Source organism: Meles meles, chromosome 3 (assembly GCF_922984935.1).
Source record: "Meles meles chromosome 3, mMelMel3.1 paternal haplotype, whole genome shotgun sequence".
NCBI classification, from domain to species: Eukaryota; Metazoa; Chordata; class Mammalia; order Carnivora; family Mustelidae; genus Meles; species Meles meles.
The window spans coordinates 111,003,982-111,021,654 of NC_060068.1; the positions used below are offsets into that span (position 1 = coordinate 111,003,982).

General features: G+C 39.4%; 1 protein-coding gene across 1 annotated transcript; it reads left to right on the top strand.

Moving 5' to 3' along the window:
* Window positions 1–249: 249 nt before the first annotated feature.
* Window positions 250–16,842, top strand: SKP1 (S-phase kinase associated protein 1). Its single transcript, XM_046000992.1, has 6 exons — window positions 250–407; window positions 3,552–3,648; window positions 8,634–8,707; window positions 13,449–13,592; window positions 15,125–15,265; window positions 15,955–16,842. The coding sequence occupies exons 2-6, from the start codon at window positions 3,552–3,554 to the stop codon at window positions 15,988–15,990; spliced, it is 492 nt and encodes a 163-aa protein (XP_045856948.1). The 5' UTR covers window positions 250–407; the 3' UTR covers window positions 15,991–16,842.
* The last annotated feature ends 831 nt before the right edge of the window (window positions 16,843–17,673 follow it).

A 17,673-nucleotide genomic window follows, 5' to 3' on the forward strand; every position in this document is an offset into this window, starting at 1 on the left:
TCGGCTTAGGCCAGCCCCTGCCTGAAGGACCCTTGCAGGCTGCGGAGCGATCCAGTCAGCCCCGCGTTCCTGCTTTCAGGACAGCAAGCCGCGCTTGCAGGGGTGCGGCGGGGTGAGGCGGGGGTGCAGTGGGCCGTGTGAGAACGAAGCCCCGCCCCCGCACCGTCGCGCCCGCCGCCAGCCCGCCTCGCCGTCCTCTGCCTGCATCAGGCGATCTCGGCGGCCAGCCCCACCGGCTCTGTGACGCCAAGGGCGCCGCGGTCCTCGGCGCCTGCGCCCGCTCTTATAAAGGCCGACGCCGCGCCGCGCCGCCGTAGTGGCCTTGTTCTCCGCCTTTCTACCCTTGTCGCGGAGGCCGCTGTGTTTTTGTCAGCCTCGGACCCGCAGTCGGCCTGAGACCGAGCACCGTGAGTGGCCGCCGACCTAGCGGGAAGGGGCGGGGACGCCGTAGATTGTGAGCTGGGTGGCTGCACGGTTGAGGCTTGGGCCTGCCGGAGGCGGGAAGCACTGGGCCTGGCTTCTCTAAGGCCCAGTGGAACCCGTCGCCCACCCTGTTCTCGGGAGGTGGCGGCAAGTCCCTCTCCTGGCCGCGCGTCCTCACAGCGCCTCGTGGGCGTAGGGGCTGGTGGGCGAGCGGGAGAAGGTGCGAGACGGGCCCGGGATTGGTCCTTCCTCGCACGGGGCGAGTGTCCGCCTGCGCGGAGCTCGGCTGCAAGGCCCAGGCGGCGGCCCGGAGCCTCCTTTGGCCGTGAGCCTGCCGGCCTCCGGGACCCAGGGCGGGGATGGCGGCGGGGCTTTCAGTGGAGGCCCCTAGGCTGGCGTGGGCGTGGGCGCGTTTGTTGTTTTGGTGTCTGGAAGGAGCGTGGCGGTAGGAATCTGGAGCGCTGGATTTTCCGCTCCCATCCTTTCTCTTCCTTTTATCTGGCGTTACTAGTCACCCGTGCTGTTAACTGTGCTTGGGCTTCACATTTGCCCAGCAGGCTGCCTGCTCCTTTAGAATATTTTTCTCCATTATTTTGCCATAGCTTGGAGTTGGGAAACAACTGTTGAAATAGCAGGTGTTCTCACTATAGTGGTGTGACTTGTAGACAGCCCAATTCTTTCAAAGCCAGACACTTTAAGTTTTATAGGAATTGGAGGTTGACCTGGACAAGGGTCTCAGGTTTGGGTTTTGGGGTCATGAATTTTTCATCAGAGCCTCACAATAGAGTGTATCGGTGTTACAGAGCAGTGCATACTTGTCCATTCAGCTTTCAAAAGGTGTCAGAATTCGGGTCACTGAAAACACAGGTGTTTTCTTTACGTTGTTGATAGAATCTACCTCTTGCCAGTCACGGAGGGTGATTGATTTTCCAGATAAGGAACTTTAGGAATTGTCTTGCAAGCATGTCAAATCAAGATCTCGTCCGTTATCAATAGAGTTTTGCATTGAATTCTAGCTCTATGACATTAAAAAAATTTTCTCTTTGTTAAGTTGGGGATCACAAAATACATTCGATTACAGATTAATCCATTGCTGCCTGCTTATTTAATAAGATCTCAGCTCCCTTAAGAGTAACCTAATACAGGAATTTGACTATGACTAAGCAGATCTGGTTATTTATCAAGAGTTATTTGAAAGAAATATGAAATGGTCATCGTGCTTAAAATTTTATCAACAGTATTGCCAGACTTGTCTTTCTTTAGTGTTCATTCCAGTACTATGGAATATAAAAAGAGTACAGAATGTTTTGTAATTAAAAATTGGGTTCACATTAAAATATTTCTTTGGGGGGTACCTTTTGTTATTGCCTTGTCACAGGGAAGGTCCTATGCTCTGGGCCCTTCTCTATTGAATAGGACAACTGCAATATTGGCAAGCACTAAGCAACATGGAGGAACAGACATATTTGTGAACTGAAAAGTGAAATCTGATTCTCTTCAATCATGGATGAGTGAGAGCAGGATCTATCAGTGGTTGATTTTTACCTTTTTGCTTCCTTTCTCTAACAGCTTATTTGGGAGATGGAAATAATTGTCTCAGAAAAGCCAAATGAATGTTTTAACTGATTTAATGGAGGCTTTGATCCTAAAATAGGTGCAGGGAATGTTTTAAATGCCAAATTTTACAGTCTTAATAGTGACATTGCAGGATTATGAATACCTGAGAAGCACAGCCCTTTTAAAATCTGTATTTGATACTTGAAGGGATCATGAAGTAATTATCAGGTATTGCTGCCCTTCCTTCTTCCCTCAAGAATCTGAAAATAGATTGATTGCTTAGAACTTTAAATTGTAAAGAATTGGTTTTTGTTTTGTTTTGTTTTGAGTTTTTGCTAGAACTTAAATCCTTTGTAGTTAATTGCTTAGCTAATTTTTATCTAAGAAGTATCTTTTTCCCAATGATTCACAATTAATCTGAGTTAATAAATAACATTTCTGGGGGCGCCTGGGTGGCTCAGTGGATTAAGCCTCTGCCTTCGGCTCAGGTCATGATCCCAGGGTCCTGGGATCGAGCCCCGCATCAGGCTCTCTGCTCCGCAGGGAGCTTGCTTCCTCCTCTCTCCCTGCCTGCCTCTCTGCCTACTTGTGATTTCTCTCTGTCAAATAAATAAAATATTTTTAAAAAATAAATAAATAAATAAAAATAAATAAATAAATAACATTTCTGAAGTAAGTAACAGGTAATTTCTATGAGGATTTAAGCAGAAAAAATTGGGCACCTGGACAGTTAGTAATGAAAGATAAAAAGGCCTGTTAAATTTAAGTACCTTATTTGGTTTAGCAGATTAGATTTATTCTTAAAGATATTATTATCTTGTATATTTTACATTGATGCAAACATAAAACAAGAATCTCATACCCTCTTTGGATCACAACTCATTTTTCAGTGGTAAGTCTCACTATTGGAAAGTTTGTATTTTATTTGGTAGCTTTGTTTATTTTGGACTGACCACCCTCTGGTTTGCAGGTTGATTGTGGCAGCTTACTATTCAGATGAGAATAGTCCGTATTCAGTGACAGCAGAAAGGCAGGCAAAGGGGTGCCTGGGTGATGCAGTCGGTTAAGCCTCCAGGTCTTGGTTTTGGCTCCAGTCATGATCTCAGGGTGATGGGATCGAGCCCCATGTGGGGTTCCATGCTCAGCAGAGTCTGCTTAAGATTCTTGCTCCCTCTGTCCCTCCCTCATGTGGGTATGTGCACTCATGTGTTGTTCCTCTCCTGCTCTCTTTAAAATAAATACATTTTTAAAAATGCAGGCACAGACTAAATAAGTTTATTTTAAATATATTTTGCATTGAAAATGTAGAATGTAATTCTTAAATTTGTATCAGTAGTAAATTCATTAAGGCAAGCCTTAAAAACTTGTGTTCCTAGGAGCTATACTTTGAAAAAATTGATAGCGACACTTCTGTGCTGGCCTGTGAATAACCACTTGCAGTGTTTTATAGTGTTATAGATAATTACATGGCCTTAGGATTTTATACATAATTTCTAAAAACAGACTAGTTGATGAAATGTATAAAATGAATCTCTCTTAAATTTCAAATTCAATGTAATACTTTTTTTTAGATGCCTTCAATTAAGTTGCAGAGTTCCGATGGAGAGATATTCGAAGTTGATGTTGAAATTGCCAAACAGTCTGTGACTATCAAGACCATGTTGGAAGGTAAGTTTATTAGAAAACCTCGGTCAGGGAAAGGAAGTAATATTTAGTTGGAGATAATCTGTGAACATTGAATTTATACATGTCTCAATTTGTCATTAAATCCTCAAAAGTGTGAAGGAGTCAAGTTTACATTTTTTAAATTAAAGAATTAACTGCATATTTCATACAGGACATCCTTTCCTTTCTGCATTGTCTGAATTAATGGATTTTTTCCATCTAGGGAAGACCATAAGCTAATATTGAAGTGATTTCCAAGCATCAGACAATGGCCCAATTCTGTTTCAAGTGAATTTGGATTCACAGTTTCTAATGAGAAAAAAGGCTCTGAAAAAGAGATACCTTCCTGTATGGTATCTAAATACAGTACTTTGTTTCAACAGAGAAGTAAGCTGAGTAGATGGTAAACTGAGATGTCTTTTTTTTTTTAACCAAGTTTTCCATTTTGTCCATTTTGTCATTCCTCTGAAGCTGCTGCAAAGCATATACACAGCACATTGAAGAGGTAAAGTTAGAAAACAGGTCCTGAAACATTTTGAAACTTTAGTTAAAATTAATATTAACCAGTGGAATGGTGGACATTAATAGTACATGGAGACATTACAATTTGATTTCTAGCATTGGTGGAAAAAAAAAAACTAACAGTAATAAGACTTCTCTTTAGTATTCAGATATCAAAGGGTTTCATGTGGCTTATGCTTAAGAGAAAAGTTACGTGTGAAGCACTAGCTATGGGGGTCAAAGGAAGGTAAGTGTGAAATAGTCTTTGCTCTTGAAGAATTTTTAAACTAGAAAGGGAGAAAGACACCAAACAAGACAGGCAGTCACATGTAATTAGTGTAATTAGTGTATTAGTGTAGTGTGCCAAGGGGTGCTGGATTCCATCTTGGCTGATGTTATTTTTCAAGCTTGTGGAGAAAACAAAGTGGATAGTGCTAGTGAGATGGTATTTTCAAATCTAGTAAAATTAGAATGTTTTGGGAGATTATTTTGAAGTAAAGTAGACAAGCTATGTTAGCGAAAAGTAGAGTTGAGGTTTTTAGTTGGGGTTTATTGGTGTGGAATGAGATTGTGATACTGTAGTTGGTAAAACTCAAGAATGGGTTTGAGAGAAATGGAAAGTGACTTTGAGGTGACCATGTTAGGTATGTTCAATCAGCCCTCCCACGTCCCCAGAAGATTTCTGTAACAGTCTACTAGGCAGTTGAGTAGTATGTGGATCTTGGCCTCTGACCTGGTGACTGCTGGAGATACATAGACTTTGTGCGGTGGATTATAGGAGTATTTATGGGAGTAAATGAGGTTGGCAGTCAGCTGTATAGGAACGAGAGGCAGGTGTTAAGCGAGTAGAAGTCAGAAGTGGAGAATCAGTGGGGTAAGATTTATGGAAGCCAAGGGTAGAGGGAGGCATTTTGAGGTGATCAGAATGATTATCACATTCATATACTGCACACTGGTCATTTGGAATTTCATAGTAGGAGGATTTCTTAACTGCATTTATTAGGTGTGGTAGAGGTAGAAGCCAGATTGCAGAGGGTGTGTCTTCTATTTTCTAAGCTAAGCTGAAGGTGTAACTCTTTTGGTAATTAGTACCAATCATGTGGTGCTTAGAGTTCTGTATCCTGGTAACTTAAATAAATAGATGACTTCTATTTTGTTGTAAACCCCTTGGTACATCCCTCAGTCACTGTTTATCAAGTACCTGTTGAGTGAAGAACTATGGTATGGTCACTAATAAAGAGTGTGAAAGCAATCCAGGTGTCCCTAAAGGCAGGTGAATAAGGCTTTATCTAGAAGATTTGGAAACTGATACCAAAATTACTGCCTGAATACTTGCTTTGGCAATGAAAGTGCTCTTTATTCATCTCGTTGGTGTCTGGCACACTGATCTCTCCTGTGCTGCTTCAAAGAGGCATTTGCCTAGTGTAAGAACATAGGGCTCCTTGAAGGTTTTCCATGCCTCCTTTGATCACTGAAGCAAGTGGAGTGATAGCAACAGTTAAATGATTCTTTTCTTCCATAGCCTTTGGTGATTCAAAGGTGAATGGCTTTAAGTACCAGTGGCTTATATAGAATTCTAGCCTGTTCAGGATTGGAGTCTGTTGAATTTGGCATCTGCAGTATCTCTGATTATGAGTTTTTTGTGACTTAGAAAACAGAAATAAAACCTAATCACAGGATAATCAGAAGTGAAAATCTTGGCATGTGTACATGTGGATTGACTGATTTGTTCAGGTCCAGGATGTGGTATCAAGATACAGTTGTCTTTCAGAAGTCCTTGAAACTAAATAGCTTAAAGGTATGACTGTTGATACTTGTGCATTCAGTCTAAAAGTAGAAAAGACATTGTGCATCCTTAGTTTAAATGCTAGAGAAGTGATCCTAAGGCCCTTATTTTTAATACGACTTATAAGCCTTCTTCCAAATAATGTTTGGATCTAAACCAGTTGGTCTTCTGTATTATATTTCCTGTACTATCTTGATTCCCCAAACACAAGTATTTTATATAGTGTAACTTCTTATTTTCTTCTGATTAAGAATAGTTCATACCTAGTACAGGAAAAGCAAAAGCGAGCTTAGTCCAAATTGACACAGTCATTTTTATAGTTTTACTCTAGGTTGAGATGGGATCAGGGAATAACATTGGTAGAAAGGAGAAGAGTAAATGAGTGATCCATCTCTCCAACAAAATAAGATAAATTTTTAATTTGCTCTGCTCTTTACCACTCCAGTGAAACTGCTTGCTAAACTCAGTGGCCTCCATGTTCTCAAGTGCATCGTTTTCTGTTTGATTTCTCATCTAGACCAGTTGACCCCATTTGATCATCCCCTTCTACATTCCACGTCCAGGATACTTTACTGAGCTTTTTGTCTTCTCATCTTTAATGCTTGTAGTTCCCGAGGACTGGCTTAATCATTGGACCTTTTCATTATATTTATACTCCTTCGTTTCCTTGGTTATCTCACTTAGACTGATAGTGTTATAAGCTATCTATACATCAGTTCCCCAAACTATCCTCTTTTGATTTTTAGACTTGGCATATTTAACTGCTTGGTCTACTTGCATATCTTTATAGGTACCTCAGACTTAGGAAACTAAGTTCTTAATTCCCAACCCTTCAAAATAACAGTTCTCTGATAGCCTTCCCCATATCAGTTAATGGTGACTCCAGCGGCAGTTTCATCCATCAAGTTCCTCATGTCATAAACCTTAGTCTTCCCTTACTCACATTGTACTTGCCATCTGTTGGCAAATCTTTTTGCCTCTACCATCAAAATGCATACAAAACTGGATCATTTCTTGTTCCATAGCTATAAACCTGTACAAGCCACCATCTTGTGCTAGGATTATTGCCAGCCCCATAGTTGATTTCCTTCTTTTCTCTGCTCCTCACTGCCATCTCTTCCCAATACAGTAGCCAAAATGTTTGAGACCCAATTACAGTCAGGTCTCCTGTCACTGGTCTCATCTAGTTCTTTCACCCTTGCTAACCATGCTGTAGTAACACTAGATTGCTTTAGTGTTACTAGAATATGCCAGAATGTCCTATCAGAAGGCCTTTGTGTTTGTGACTTCTACTGCTTAGATGTTCTCTCTCCTTTAGAATTTTACTACACAGTATCATCTTGTCAGTGAGACATCTTGAGCAGTTCTGTCTAAAATTGTAACAATTCTTTTCTGTCCTTCCATATTCATTGCTGACTCTCCACTGCCTAGGACACCTGTTACATATCAAAAATTCAAATGGTTTGACTGAACACTGGCCATGTCAGCATGACTGATACTCAGTTATAAGCAGTATAGAGCTGAAGTAACTTTTGGCCTCTAATATTGGTACTTGCTAACTACTAATTAACTGTGGGCAGCTCTTTTTTAAGCCATGTAGAAACTGGAGGACAGACACATTTGGCGTGAAAAATACTTGTGTTTAGAATCTTTACATAATAGGGATTTTAATTCTAAGTTTTTTCTTTGAACTTAACCAATCACTTTGAGAATTTGAAAGTTAGGCTTTTTATTGGAACAACCTGTAGATTCAAAATTATAGATAATATGTATATGATGAATAATGGGTATACACTGAAATTGAATCCCTCAACCCACATTGTTGTAAACTTCCCTACACATGATATTAATAATTTATTACATATACTTCTGGAGATATTTTAAATCTAAATATATAAGCTTAGGGGCATCTGGGTGGCTCAGTCAGTTAAATGTCTGCCTTTGCCTCAGGTCATGTTCCCAGGGTCCTGGGATCAAGCCCCATGTACCAGCTCTCTGCTCATCGGGGAGTCTGCTTTCCCCTCTCCTGCTCCCCCTGCTTGTGCATGTGCTTTTTCTTTAAAATAAATGAGATCTTTAAAAAAATTTTTTTATGTCAAAAAATAAAATCTTTTAAAAAAAATTTTTTTTTAAATAAATAAATATATACATCTATACCCATTTTTATTCAGATAACATTTTCTTATACCTGGCTTTTAACAGCTTTAATCCTGAAATCATAACAAGTATGTATGGAGCTGCCTGCCTTATTTTTGTCAGTGGCTGTATGATTTGTTGTGTATGTATATATACATATTTGGGCTTCGGGTTTTAATAGATTGAGATTCCGTTATTTGAGATGCTTATTATTCTGTTTTTCTAAATGCTGCCCATCTAGAGATTTTGGTATAAAAAGTAAGGATAATGGTGTGGCTTTGATGCCTCCAGCCCACATGGCTTTCTAGTCATCTCAGTCCCCTTTGTTACTTTTCTTCCTCATTAAGGATTCTGTTTATGTAATATTCCTGTGTTTGTCTACTCATACAGCTTTATATAGTTTTGTGTGGTTTATGGGCCTCTTGTTAGGAACTGCTAATTTTTAAATGCTCATAAGAGAACTATTTTAAGTAGAATACTTTCCACGTTTGTTACTTGTTTGAGATATCTGGTTGGTGTAAATATTAGAATTGGGAAATAATGACAAGTCTCTTGGTTTTCTTAGATTTGGGAATGGATGATGAAGGAGATGATGATCCAGTTCCTCTACCAAATGTTAATGCAGCAATATTAAAAAAGGTAAGACAACAAACTGTGTACTTGAATATGTACATTTCTTTTGTCATTGAACATCTGGGCGGTCTTCCTATACTGCTACATAAGTAGCTTCCTTACATAGGTGGATTAGGACTCTAAATGTCTGTTGTAATTATTTAATCAGGCCCGGTGAATATTTGATTTGTGTAGTCTTTTTTTTTTTTTTTTTTTTTTGAGTAGGTTCCATCCTCAGTGCAGAGCCCAGTGTGGGTCTTGAACTTAGCACCCTGACATCAAGACCTGAGCTGAGATCAAGAGTCGGACAGTTAAACTGACTGAGCCACCCAGTCACCCCGAGTTCTGTAGTCTTTTGTTGTTTTTTGATTAACATATAATGTATTACTTGTTTCAGGGGTAGTTTTATAGTCTTTTTGATTAACATTTAAATTACTGAAGTATGACTGTATGTGCTTAGCAAAAAGGAAAAATTTTTTGTTTGTCTACTGGATAGCTATAGCCTCAAAGGAGCTTGAGAATAAATGTATCCCCACCCTTGATCACCTTACCTTTGTTTTAAGCATAAAAGGCTCTTGACATTGAATAGAATCTTAGTGTTTCAGGGCACATGGCTCCATAACAGAACCAGGTATTTAATGGGATACTCATTTGGAGAAACAGCACCCAGTTTTTACAAGGCAGAGGAAATTAACTAGGCTTAGAAATGGGAATGGTTGGTTCCATTTGGCCCTTTTCTCAGAGATTTTCGAAAGTCATTAGCCATATGCAATTTCATCTGCTTTCTCTTGACCCTGGTGTGAGATGCAGCTGTGCTGCATATTTTTCCATATCTTACCATAATTGACTATTATCACTCTTAATTGCCCTGAACTGGGTAAAAAGTGATTCTCTAAGCCTGAATATTTTTTACGCATGTTACTGACCATTTTATATTTTCTTCTTTGTTTCTTCTTTCTTGCATGTCTTTCTTACGGGCTTTTAAAAAATTGTTATAAATACATAACATAAAAATTACCATTTTTAACTTCCTTACGTGGACAATTCAGTGGCATTAAATACGTTTGCATTGTTGTGCAATCACCATGACTCACTATCTCCAGAAAATTTTCATCATTGCAAACTGAAACTGTACCCTTTAAACAACTCCTCAATACTTCCTGCCTCCAGCCCCTTGTAACCACTATTCTGTTCTCTGTCTCTATGAATTGGACTGTTGAGGGTACCTTCTAAAGTGGGATTATACAATATTTGTCTTTTTTTTCTGGTTTATTTTATTTTGCATAATGTTTTCAGGGTTCATCCATTTTGTAGTCTAGTGGGGTTTTTTTTTTTTTTTAAGATTTTATTTATTTATTTGACAGAGAGATTGAGAGAGAGCACAAGTAGGCAGAACAGCAGGCAGAGGGAGACAGAGGAGCAGGCTCCCCGCTGAACAGAGAGCCCGATGTGGGGCTTGATCCAAGAACGGAAGGATCATGACCTGGGCGGAAGGCTGATGCTTAACCAGCTGAGCCACCCAGGCACCCCTAGTGGGCTTTGTTTTTTTAAGATTTTAAATTAAAAAAAATTTTTTTTAAGATTTTATTTATTTATTTGACACAGAGAGAGAGATCACAAGTAGGCAGAGAGGCAGGCAGAGAGAGAGGGGGAAGCAGGCTCCCTGCTAAGCAGAGAGCCCTATGCGGGATTTGATCCCAGGACCCTGAGTTGAAGGCAGAGGCTTAACCCACTGAGCCACCCAGGTGCCCCTCTAGTGGGCTTTTTATAGGAGTCATTTATATAGCATTTCTATCACTTTGTGTTCTCTTATGTCGTTTTACAGTATTTTATGGTTTAGAAGTTTTATATTTTATGTAGTTAGAGCTTCTGGGTTTTGTCTTGCAATTAACATATTTTATACTAATGTAAAGTGCATCTGAAAGGACTTATGTTTGCACTCATTCAAGTGCCAGGTATTTTTTAGGTGCTGGAGGTATAGCAGTGAACCATAGATAGTCTTTGCCCTTAGGGAATTAACATTCTAAAACTGGGGAAAATGTATAATGTAAGAAATCTGTCAGATGGGAAAGCTATGGATTATAAGTGGGTTGATTGGTGGACAGTTAGCAATTTTTAAAATAAAGTGGTCAGGAAATGCCTTACTGAGAAGTTGCTCTTTTTTTGTGTGTGCTCCTGAAGATTTTATTTATTTGACAGAGATCACAAGTAGGCAGAGAGAGAAAGAAGCAGGCTCCCTGCTGAGCAGAGAGCCCAATGCAGGATGCAGGGCTTGATCCCAAGACCCTGAGATCATTACCTGAGCGGAAGGCAGAGGCTTGAACCCACTGAGCCACCCAGGTGCCCCGAGAAGTTGATCTTTGAATAAAGAGATGAATATGTGGAGGAAGAGAATTGTGGGCATTGGGAACAAGTGCAGTGACCCCAAGACAAGAGCATGCTCTACCTTTTGAGGAAAGGTGGGAGGCAGGTGTACTGAGTAGAGCATAATGAATAAGCAAGGAGTTAGTACAGAAGGTCAGTTGATGGGCTGGGTGATACAGAGCCGCTTCTGAGAGTAAGTTTTTTTAATCTGTTTGCATTATTAAGTCTTAGGCATATTTAAACTTATGCATTGAATAATTAAATGATCTAAAAACTAAAAGTACACAGTAAAATCTCCCATCCTTGTCTCTCTTGGGCCTAAAACCCCCTCAAGTAAGAATAATCAACATTAATTTCTTAATACTCTTTTAAGAGTTATTTTTAGTGCCTACGTAAACAAATACTAATTGCTGTTTTTTTCTTACACAACTGGAATACTTCTTAAAAAGATACTGTTTATTTCATAAAGACTGGTATTTTGGCTTTTTCTTCCAGAAATAGTTCTTTCCCTTTTTTACCTCCTGACAGTATAATTTCTCAGCTCTGCCATTTTTTCCAGCATTTTTATTTCTCTAGCATTATGTACTATGAACTAAATTTAATCATACAGAAAAGTGATATTACACAGCAAATACCCTACACCCAGATTCCACAACTTAACACTTTCAGTGTTGATTTTGGTCTTTATAATGGTACGTGTGGTCTAACCTGCTTCCTGAAACTTGATATATGTTTACTGCTTTGTTCTTTTTTTTAACTTTTTTTTTTAAGATTTTGTTTATTTATTTGACAGAGATCACAAGTAGGCAGAGAGGCAGGCAGAGGGAGGGGGGGAGAAGCAGGCTCCCAACCGAGCAGAGAGCCCGATGGGGGCTCGATCTCAGGACCCTGGGATCATGACCTGAACCGAAGTCAGAGGCTTTAACCCACTGAGCCACCTAAGCACCCCAGGATTTTATTTTTTGTAACAGAGAGAGAGACGGTGAGAGAGGGAACACAAGCAGGGGGAGTGGGAGAGCCCGGGCAGGGAACCTGATGCAGGCTCAATCCCAAGACTCTGGGATCATGACCTGAGCTGAAGACAGACGCTCAATGACTGAGCCACCCAGGCGCCCCTGTTTACTACTTTTTCTTATACTCAGTAGTCTTGTGGTATTTAGAATTGCTTGGTGATAATGTATTCACATCTCATCTTCACTAGGTAGTTGCTAGATTACTTTTCAAAGGTATTACACCATTTTACACTCTCCAGTATAAAAGTTCTTGTTGTCCTTACAATGTTGCCAGTGATGAGTATCAAAATTTTAATTTTGGAGGTGGGGGAGGGGTCATTCTAAAGTAGGACCCGACTGGAGTGTTGATTTTTGTATCTAATATTAGAGACTGAGCATTTTCTCCAGTTTGAGTATTCAGATTTCCTTTGTGAATAGCCTGTTCATATCTGTAGCCTGTTTCTTTGTAGTGTTTTTTTTTTTTTAAGATTTTATTTATTTATTTGACAGAGATCACAAGTAGAGTAGGCAGAGAGGCAGACAGAGAGAGAAGGAAGGAAACAGGCCCCTGTTGAGCAGAGAGCCCGATGCGGAAATCGATCCCTGGACCGAGATCATGACCTGAGCAGAGTCTTTTTTTTTTTTTTTTTTTAAAGATTTTATTTATTTATTTGACAGAGAGATCACAAGTAGGCAGAGAGGCAGGCAGAGAGAGAGGAGGAAGCAGGCTCCCGGCGGAGCAGAGAGCCCCGATGCGGGGCTCGATCCCAGGACCCTGAGATCATGACCTGAGCCGAAGGCAGCGGCTTAATCCACTGAGCCACCCAGGCGCCCCCCCCCCCTTTTTTTTTAAAGATTTTATTTATTTATTTGACAGAGAGAGAGATCACAAGTAGGCAGAGAGGCAGGCAGAGAGAGAGGAGGACTGAGCAGAGGCTTTAACCCACTGAGCTACCCAGGCACCCTGTAGTGGTTTTTTTCCAAGCAACGTGGGGCTCAGACTCATGATCCTGAAATCAAAGAGTCACATGCTCTGCTGACTGAGCCAGCCAGGTGCCCACTTTTTAGTGATTTCTAAGATTTATATTCTAGAGGGTAATCCATTGCTGCTTGTTCATGTTGCACATATTTTCCACTCATTATCCTGTCTGACTTCATGTATTTTTTTGCGCAGGAGCTTTTTAATGTGGTCGAAGTAATCTCTCTCCCTGGTTTTCTTCTAAGATCTTTTAGCCTCTAGGATTGTGAAGATTCCTCAAGCTTCGGTTTTGCTTTGCAAGCTCAGCCAGTAATTTGCTTACTCATCAGCTTCTAGCTAGCTCTTAGCCCATTGTAGGAATAACTCTGCCCCAGTAGTGGAACAAGTACCTTGTGAGGTAATGCCACAAAGGAATGAACTTTCTTTGTTCCAGGTCATTCAGTGGTGCACCCACCACAAGGATGACCCCCCTCCTCCTGAGGATGATGAGAACAAAGAAAAGCGGACAGATGATATCCCTGTTTGGGACCAAGAATTCCTGAAAGTTGACCAAGGAACACTGTTTGAACTTATTCTGGTATGTTTTTAATGCATTCTTTAAGATATCTCTAGTTCAGAGCCTTATCACTTGTAAAAGAGTTTGTTAAATTCATTGTTACTGAACTTTAATTCTCTCTAAACTCAAATGCAGTGGTATATTTAAATTCACATATTAATTACGTTAAATGCAAATGGTCTAAACACAACAAGTCAAGGGTACAGATTATCACATTGGATTAAGGAAAAAAAGATTCAGCTGTGCTGTCTCCAGAACACCCACTTTAAAGACACACTTAGATTTACAGGGTGGAAGAAGAGTAAATTACGCTACTAGTAATCAAAAGAAAACTGCAGTGACTATTTTAAAGTAGATTTCAGAGCAAAGAATATCACTGAGGTTAAAGAGGGTCATTGCATAATGATAAAGGGATCAGTCCATTATTAAGAGGCTAGTATAGTCCTAAGTGCTAAAAGAATTTCCAAAAAGTGAAACAAAAACTAATAGAACTCAAAGGATAAATAGATAAATCCACTGTCTGCTGTCTCTCCTTAATTGATAAAACAAGTAGAATGAGGAAGGATATAGAAGTTTCGAATAATACTATTGACAAACTAGTTCTGATAAACATTTATAGAACATTAAATCTCATGACAGCAGAATACATCGTCAGGTGTATACTATTAAGATCGACATGTTCGAGGTAAAAAACAAGTCTCAAATTTGAAAGGATTCAAGGCATACACACTGTGATTTCTGATCACAGTGAAATTAAATTAGAAGTCCATGAGCGAAAGCTATCTGGAAAAACTTAAGTAACTTCTCAGTAACCTATGAGTCAAAGAAGAAATCAAAAGAAAAATTGGAAGAGAGAATTAGAAATTTTATGCCAGAAGGTATTTTGATCTGAATGAAAATAAAACCCAACTTATGAGAATGTGTGAGATGTAGCTGAAGTAGTTTTCAGAGGGAAGTTGGTAGCTGAAGCACCTATATTGGAAAAGAAGAAAAGTTTCAGTAAAGAAAAAAGGAAAGGAAAAAAAGTTTTAAATCAGTGATCTAAGTTTTTACCTTAAACTAATCAAAGATGAAATTAAACCCAAAGAAAGGAAATGTTAAAGGTAAGAGCAGAAATCTATATAAAGAGAAAACAGAGAAAAAGAAAGAATCCAAAAGCTTATTCTTTGAGAAGATCAGTAAAATGCAATGCTGTTACTGCTTCTGCCTCTTTAAATATTTTTGTCAAGATTAGCCATGTGGTGCTTGTGTGCCCATGAGAACACACATACACACACCCACAAGTAGTGGCCATTCTTCACCATTTAAGGTAGTGTGGTTTGCTTAAAGCAGCAGCAGGACTCCCTATTATAGAAGGTGTAACGAAGGGTATGTATGAAAATATTTCACAAAAGAAGCTGATTTTCCCTTTAATTTCACAAACTTAACTAGTATTTCCCTTTAATTTCACAAACTTAACTAGTATTTTTAACTAGTATTTCAGATTTACAGTCACTAACCTTGGATTTAGTTTAAAACATCACATATACTTTAATGAAAACAATCACTTCCAGGCTGCGAACTACTTAGACATCAAAGGTTTGCTTGATGTTACATGCAAGACTGTTGCCAATATGATCAAGGGGAAAACTCCTGAGGAGATCCGCAAGACCTTCAATATCAAAAATGACTTTACTGAAGAAGAGGAAGCCCAGGTAGGTTGCTCACGGCTTGTTTCTGATCACATGCTTTTTAAAAAAAAAAAAAACAAAAACCCAAAACATGCCTGGAGAAGATGTGTCTCTATTGAGGAGACTTGCTTTGAAGGATGGTAATAGGTACTTTCTGTGTCCTAAAAATATTCTTGTTGAGAGACTGGCCTATCTTTGAGTCTAACCACTTATATGCTACTGCTCTTATATAAGCATAAGAACAATTAGTTTTCAGCCACAGGGGCTCTTTGGTATTTCCTCCTTCACAATTCCTGGTTTGGGCACCTGGGACCTTAAAGGTAACCCATAACTGTGTGACTTCAGAATAGCGACCCCTGTGGGTGTTCTGCCAGGATACTTGAAAGCTAAAACTTATGAATGGGAGAAGAAATGAATGAATCACAATGTTGACACAGCTACAAACTGAAATAATGTGAATGAAGTATTTGAATTTGCTGTTAGCTCTGGTGTCTGAAACTTTAATTGCCCATTGCCTTTGCTTTTTTGATAATTTCAGCAGGGCAGAATAAAAACCTGGGGAGGCAAAGAAGGGTAAGGAGGTGTACTCGTAACTGGATATTTTTCTAGTTTTCCGTCTGTCCTTTTGTGACCCTCCTCAGAGGCTGTTAATGAATCATTAGGTAGTAGTCTTAAGACTACTTAAGGTACTTCCTTATATCTGTCTCTTCTAGGTACGCAAAGAGAACCAGTGGTGTGAAGAGAAGTGAAATGTTATGCCTGACACTGTAACACTGTAAGGATTGTTCCAAATACTAGTTGCACTGCTCTGTTTATAATTGTTAATATTAGACAAACAGTAGACAAATGGCAGCAGCGAATCAGTTGTTTAAGCAGAATATTGTCCTCCTTGCATGTGTAGTTTGAGTACAGATTCCAAACTTACGGCTGAGTTTCTTCTAGTATGATCAAAAGATTTTTTTCTTTGCTCTAAATAAACCTGAACTGTGGGTTCTCTGTAGAAGGTGGCATTTTGGGCTTTCCCTCTCTTTGTAAAGCGATTTCTGCCTAGTTTATTGTCTAGTTAACTTTAGTTTAATGACCTTTTAAAAGTTGGCATTGTAAATAAAACAAGTTGAAAAAAGTTTTCTGAAATAGAATTAATAACGTATTATCTTTATTCATGAGTTGGAAACTGGAAAAAGGCTACTTGAGGTAAATGTTTTGAGTGGAATTATTAGGGTGTCTTCGGCTTCCTGGAGTCAAGGAGTACCACTGGTATTGATTAGCCTGTATGTAGCAGGGCTCCTTTAATTGGATCTAAGGACTTGTTTTTGCATTTTTAATTCTCAGCTTTGAATATGTTGGCTAGAGACTCAGTTACTACTAAGTTTGTGGTTTGGAGGGAAATGTGACTAGACAGTCTGTTAGCTTTTCGATTAAAAAAGACAAATAACCCATCGGTGTGTCATCTTTTTATAATCAGTGATCCCATGTGGGGGAAACTTCACACTACTTGCATGTAAAAAAATAATTTAACCTTTAACGTTAAAGTGTCTGGAAAAACCTAGAAAGCATCCATCACGAATGCAAGATACTTTCAATAAAAAATAAGTTATGTAGTAGGTGGTAAATGGTTTACTTTTTTGTACTTAACTGTGTCTCTTCACTTATTAAATGAGTTAAGTATATGTGTGGTCGTGTAGCTTGAGACAGCTTGCAGGAAGTTCATGTCCTAGCTTGCTGGAGGCTGCTGACCTAGCAGCTGGGTTCTGATAGACTCGTGTCTCTACTGATTGTCATGATCTGGTTCACTGGAACCAGTGCTTCAGTTCTTAACTGGTGTGTGTGGCTGTACAGAACTGCACTGCCACTGTTTACAGTAGAACGAAGTTGTCCTGGTGCTTGAGATGGATTACAAATTGTTATGTCTCTTTCTTTGCTCCTTGTGTTCCCTTTTTTCTTGCTTTCCTATTTAGTGTCGTCTGTATTCACATGTAGTCTTACTGCATTCTCTTCATGTTTACTGTGAGCTGTTTTGGCTCAGATTATTCGCTGATAGTAGTTTGCGTTTATAGTTCATTTCTCGTTTGCCCCGAATCTGTATCTGACTTAATAAAGTCCCGTATGCTGTCTCAGATGAATTCCTATTTGTTGTCTTTACCAGAGATTGCAGATTACAGCCCATGTGTGGATGAAATCCAGCCCACAACTTATTTTTGCAGTCTTTGTTTTGGTTTTATGTTTTTAAAGGATTATTAAAAACTCAATATAGGAGACTGAATTTGACCAACAAGCCTAAAATGATTACTCCCTGGCCTTTGGAGAAAAAGTTTGCCAGCCCTTATGACTTTTTCTGGATTCCTCATTCCATTTATTCTCAGGAATTAAGCTTGTTTTCCGTTGTCCTGGGTTCACTTGGGAAGGTAGCAGAATTCAGTCCTAGTTGGACT

Bases quoted from the DNA above. Each gene is read 5' to 3' on its own strand.
- SKP1 (XM_046000992.1), top strand. From the start codon at position 3,552: ATGCCTTCAATTAAGTTGCAGAGTTCCGATGGAGAGATATTCGAAGTT. The intron at 13,593-15,124 runs GTATGTTTTTAA...AATCACTTCCAG, and splicing joins CACTGTTTGAACTTATTCTG to GCTGCGAACTACTTAGACAT. The intron at 15,266-15,954 runs GTAGGTTGCTCA...TGTCTCTTCTAG, and splicing joins CTGAAGAAGAGGAAGCCCAG to GTACGCAAAGAGAACCAGTG.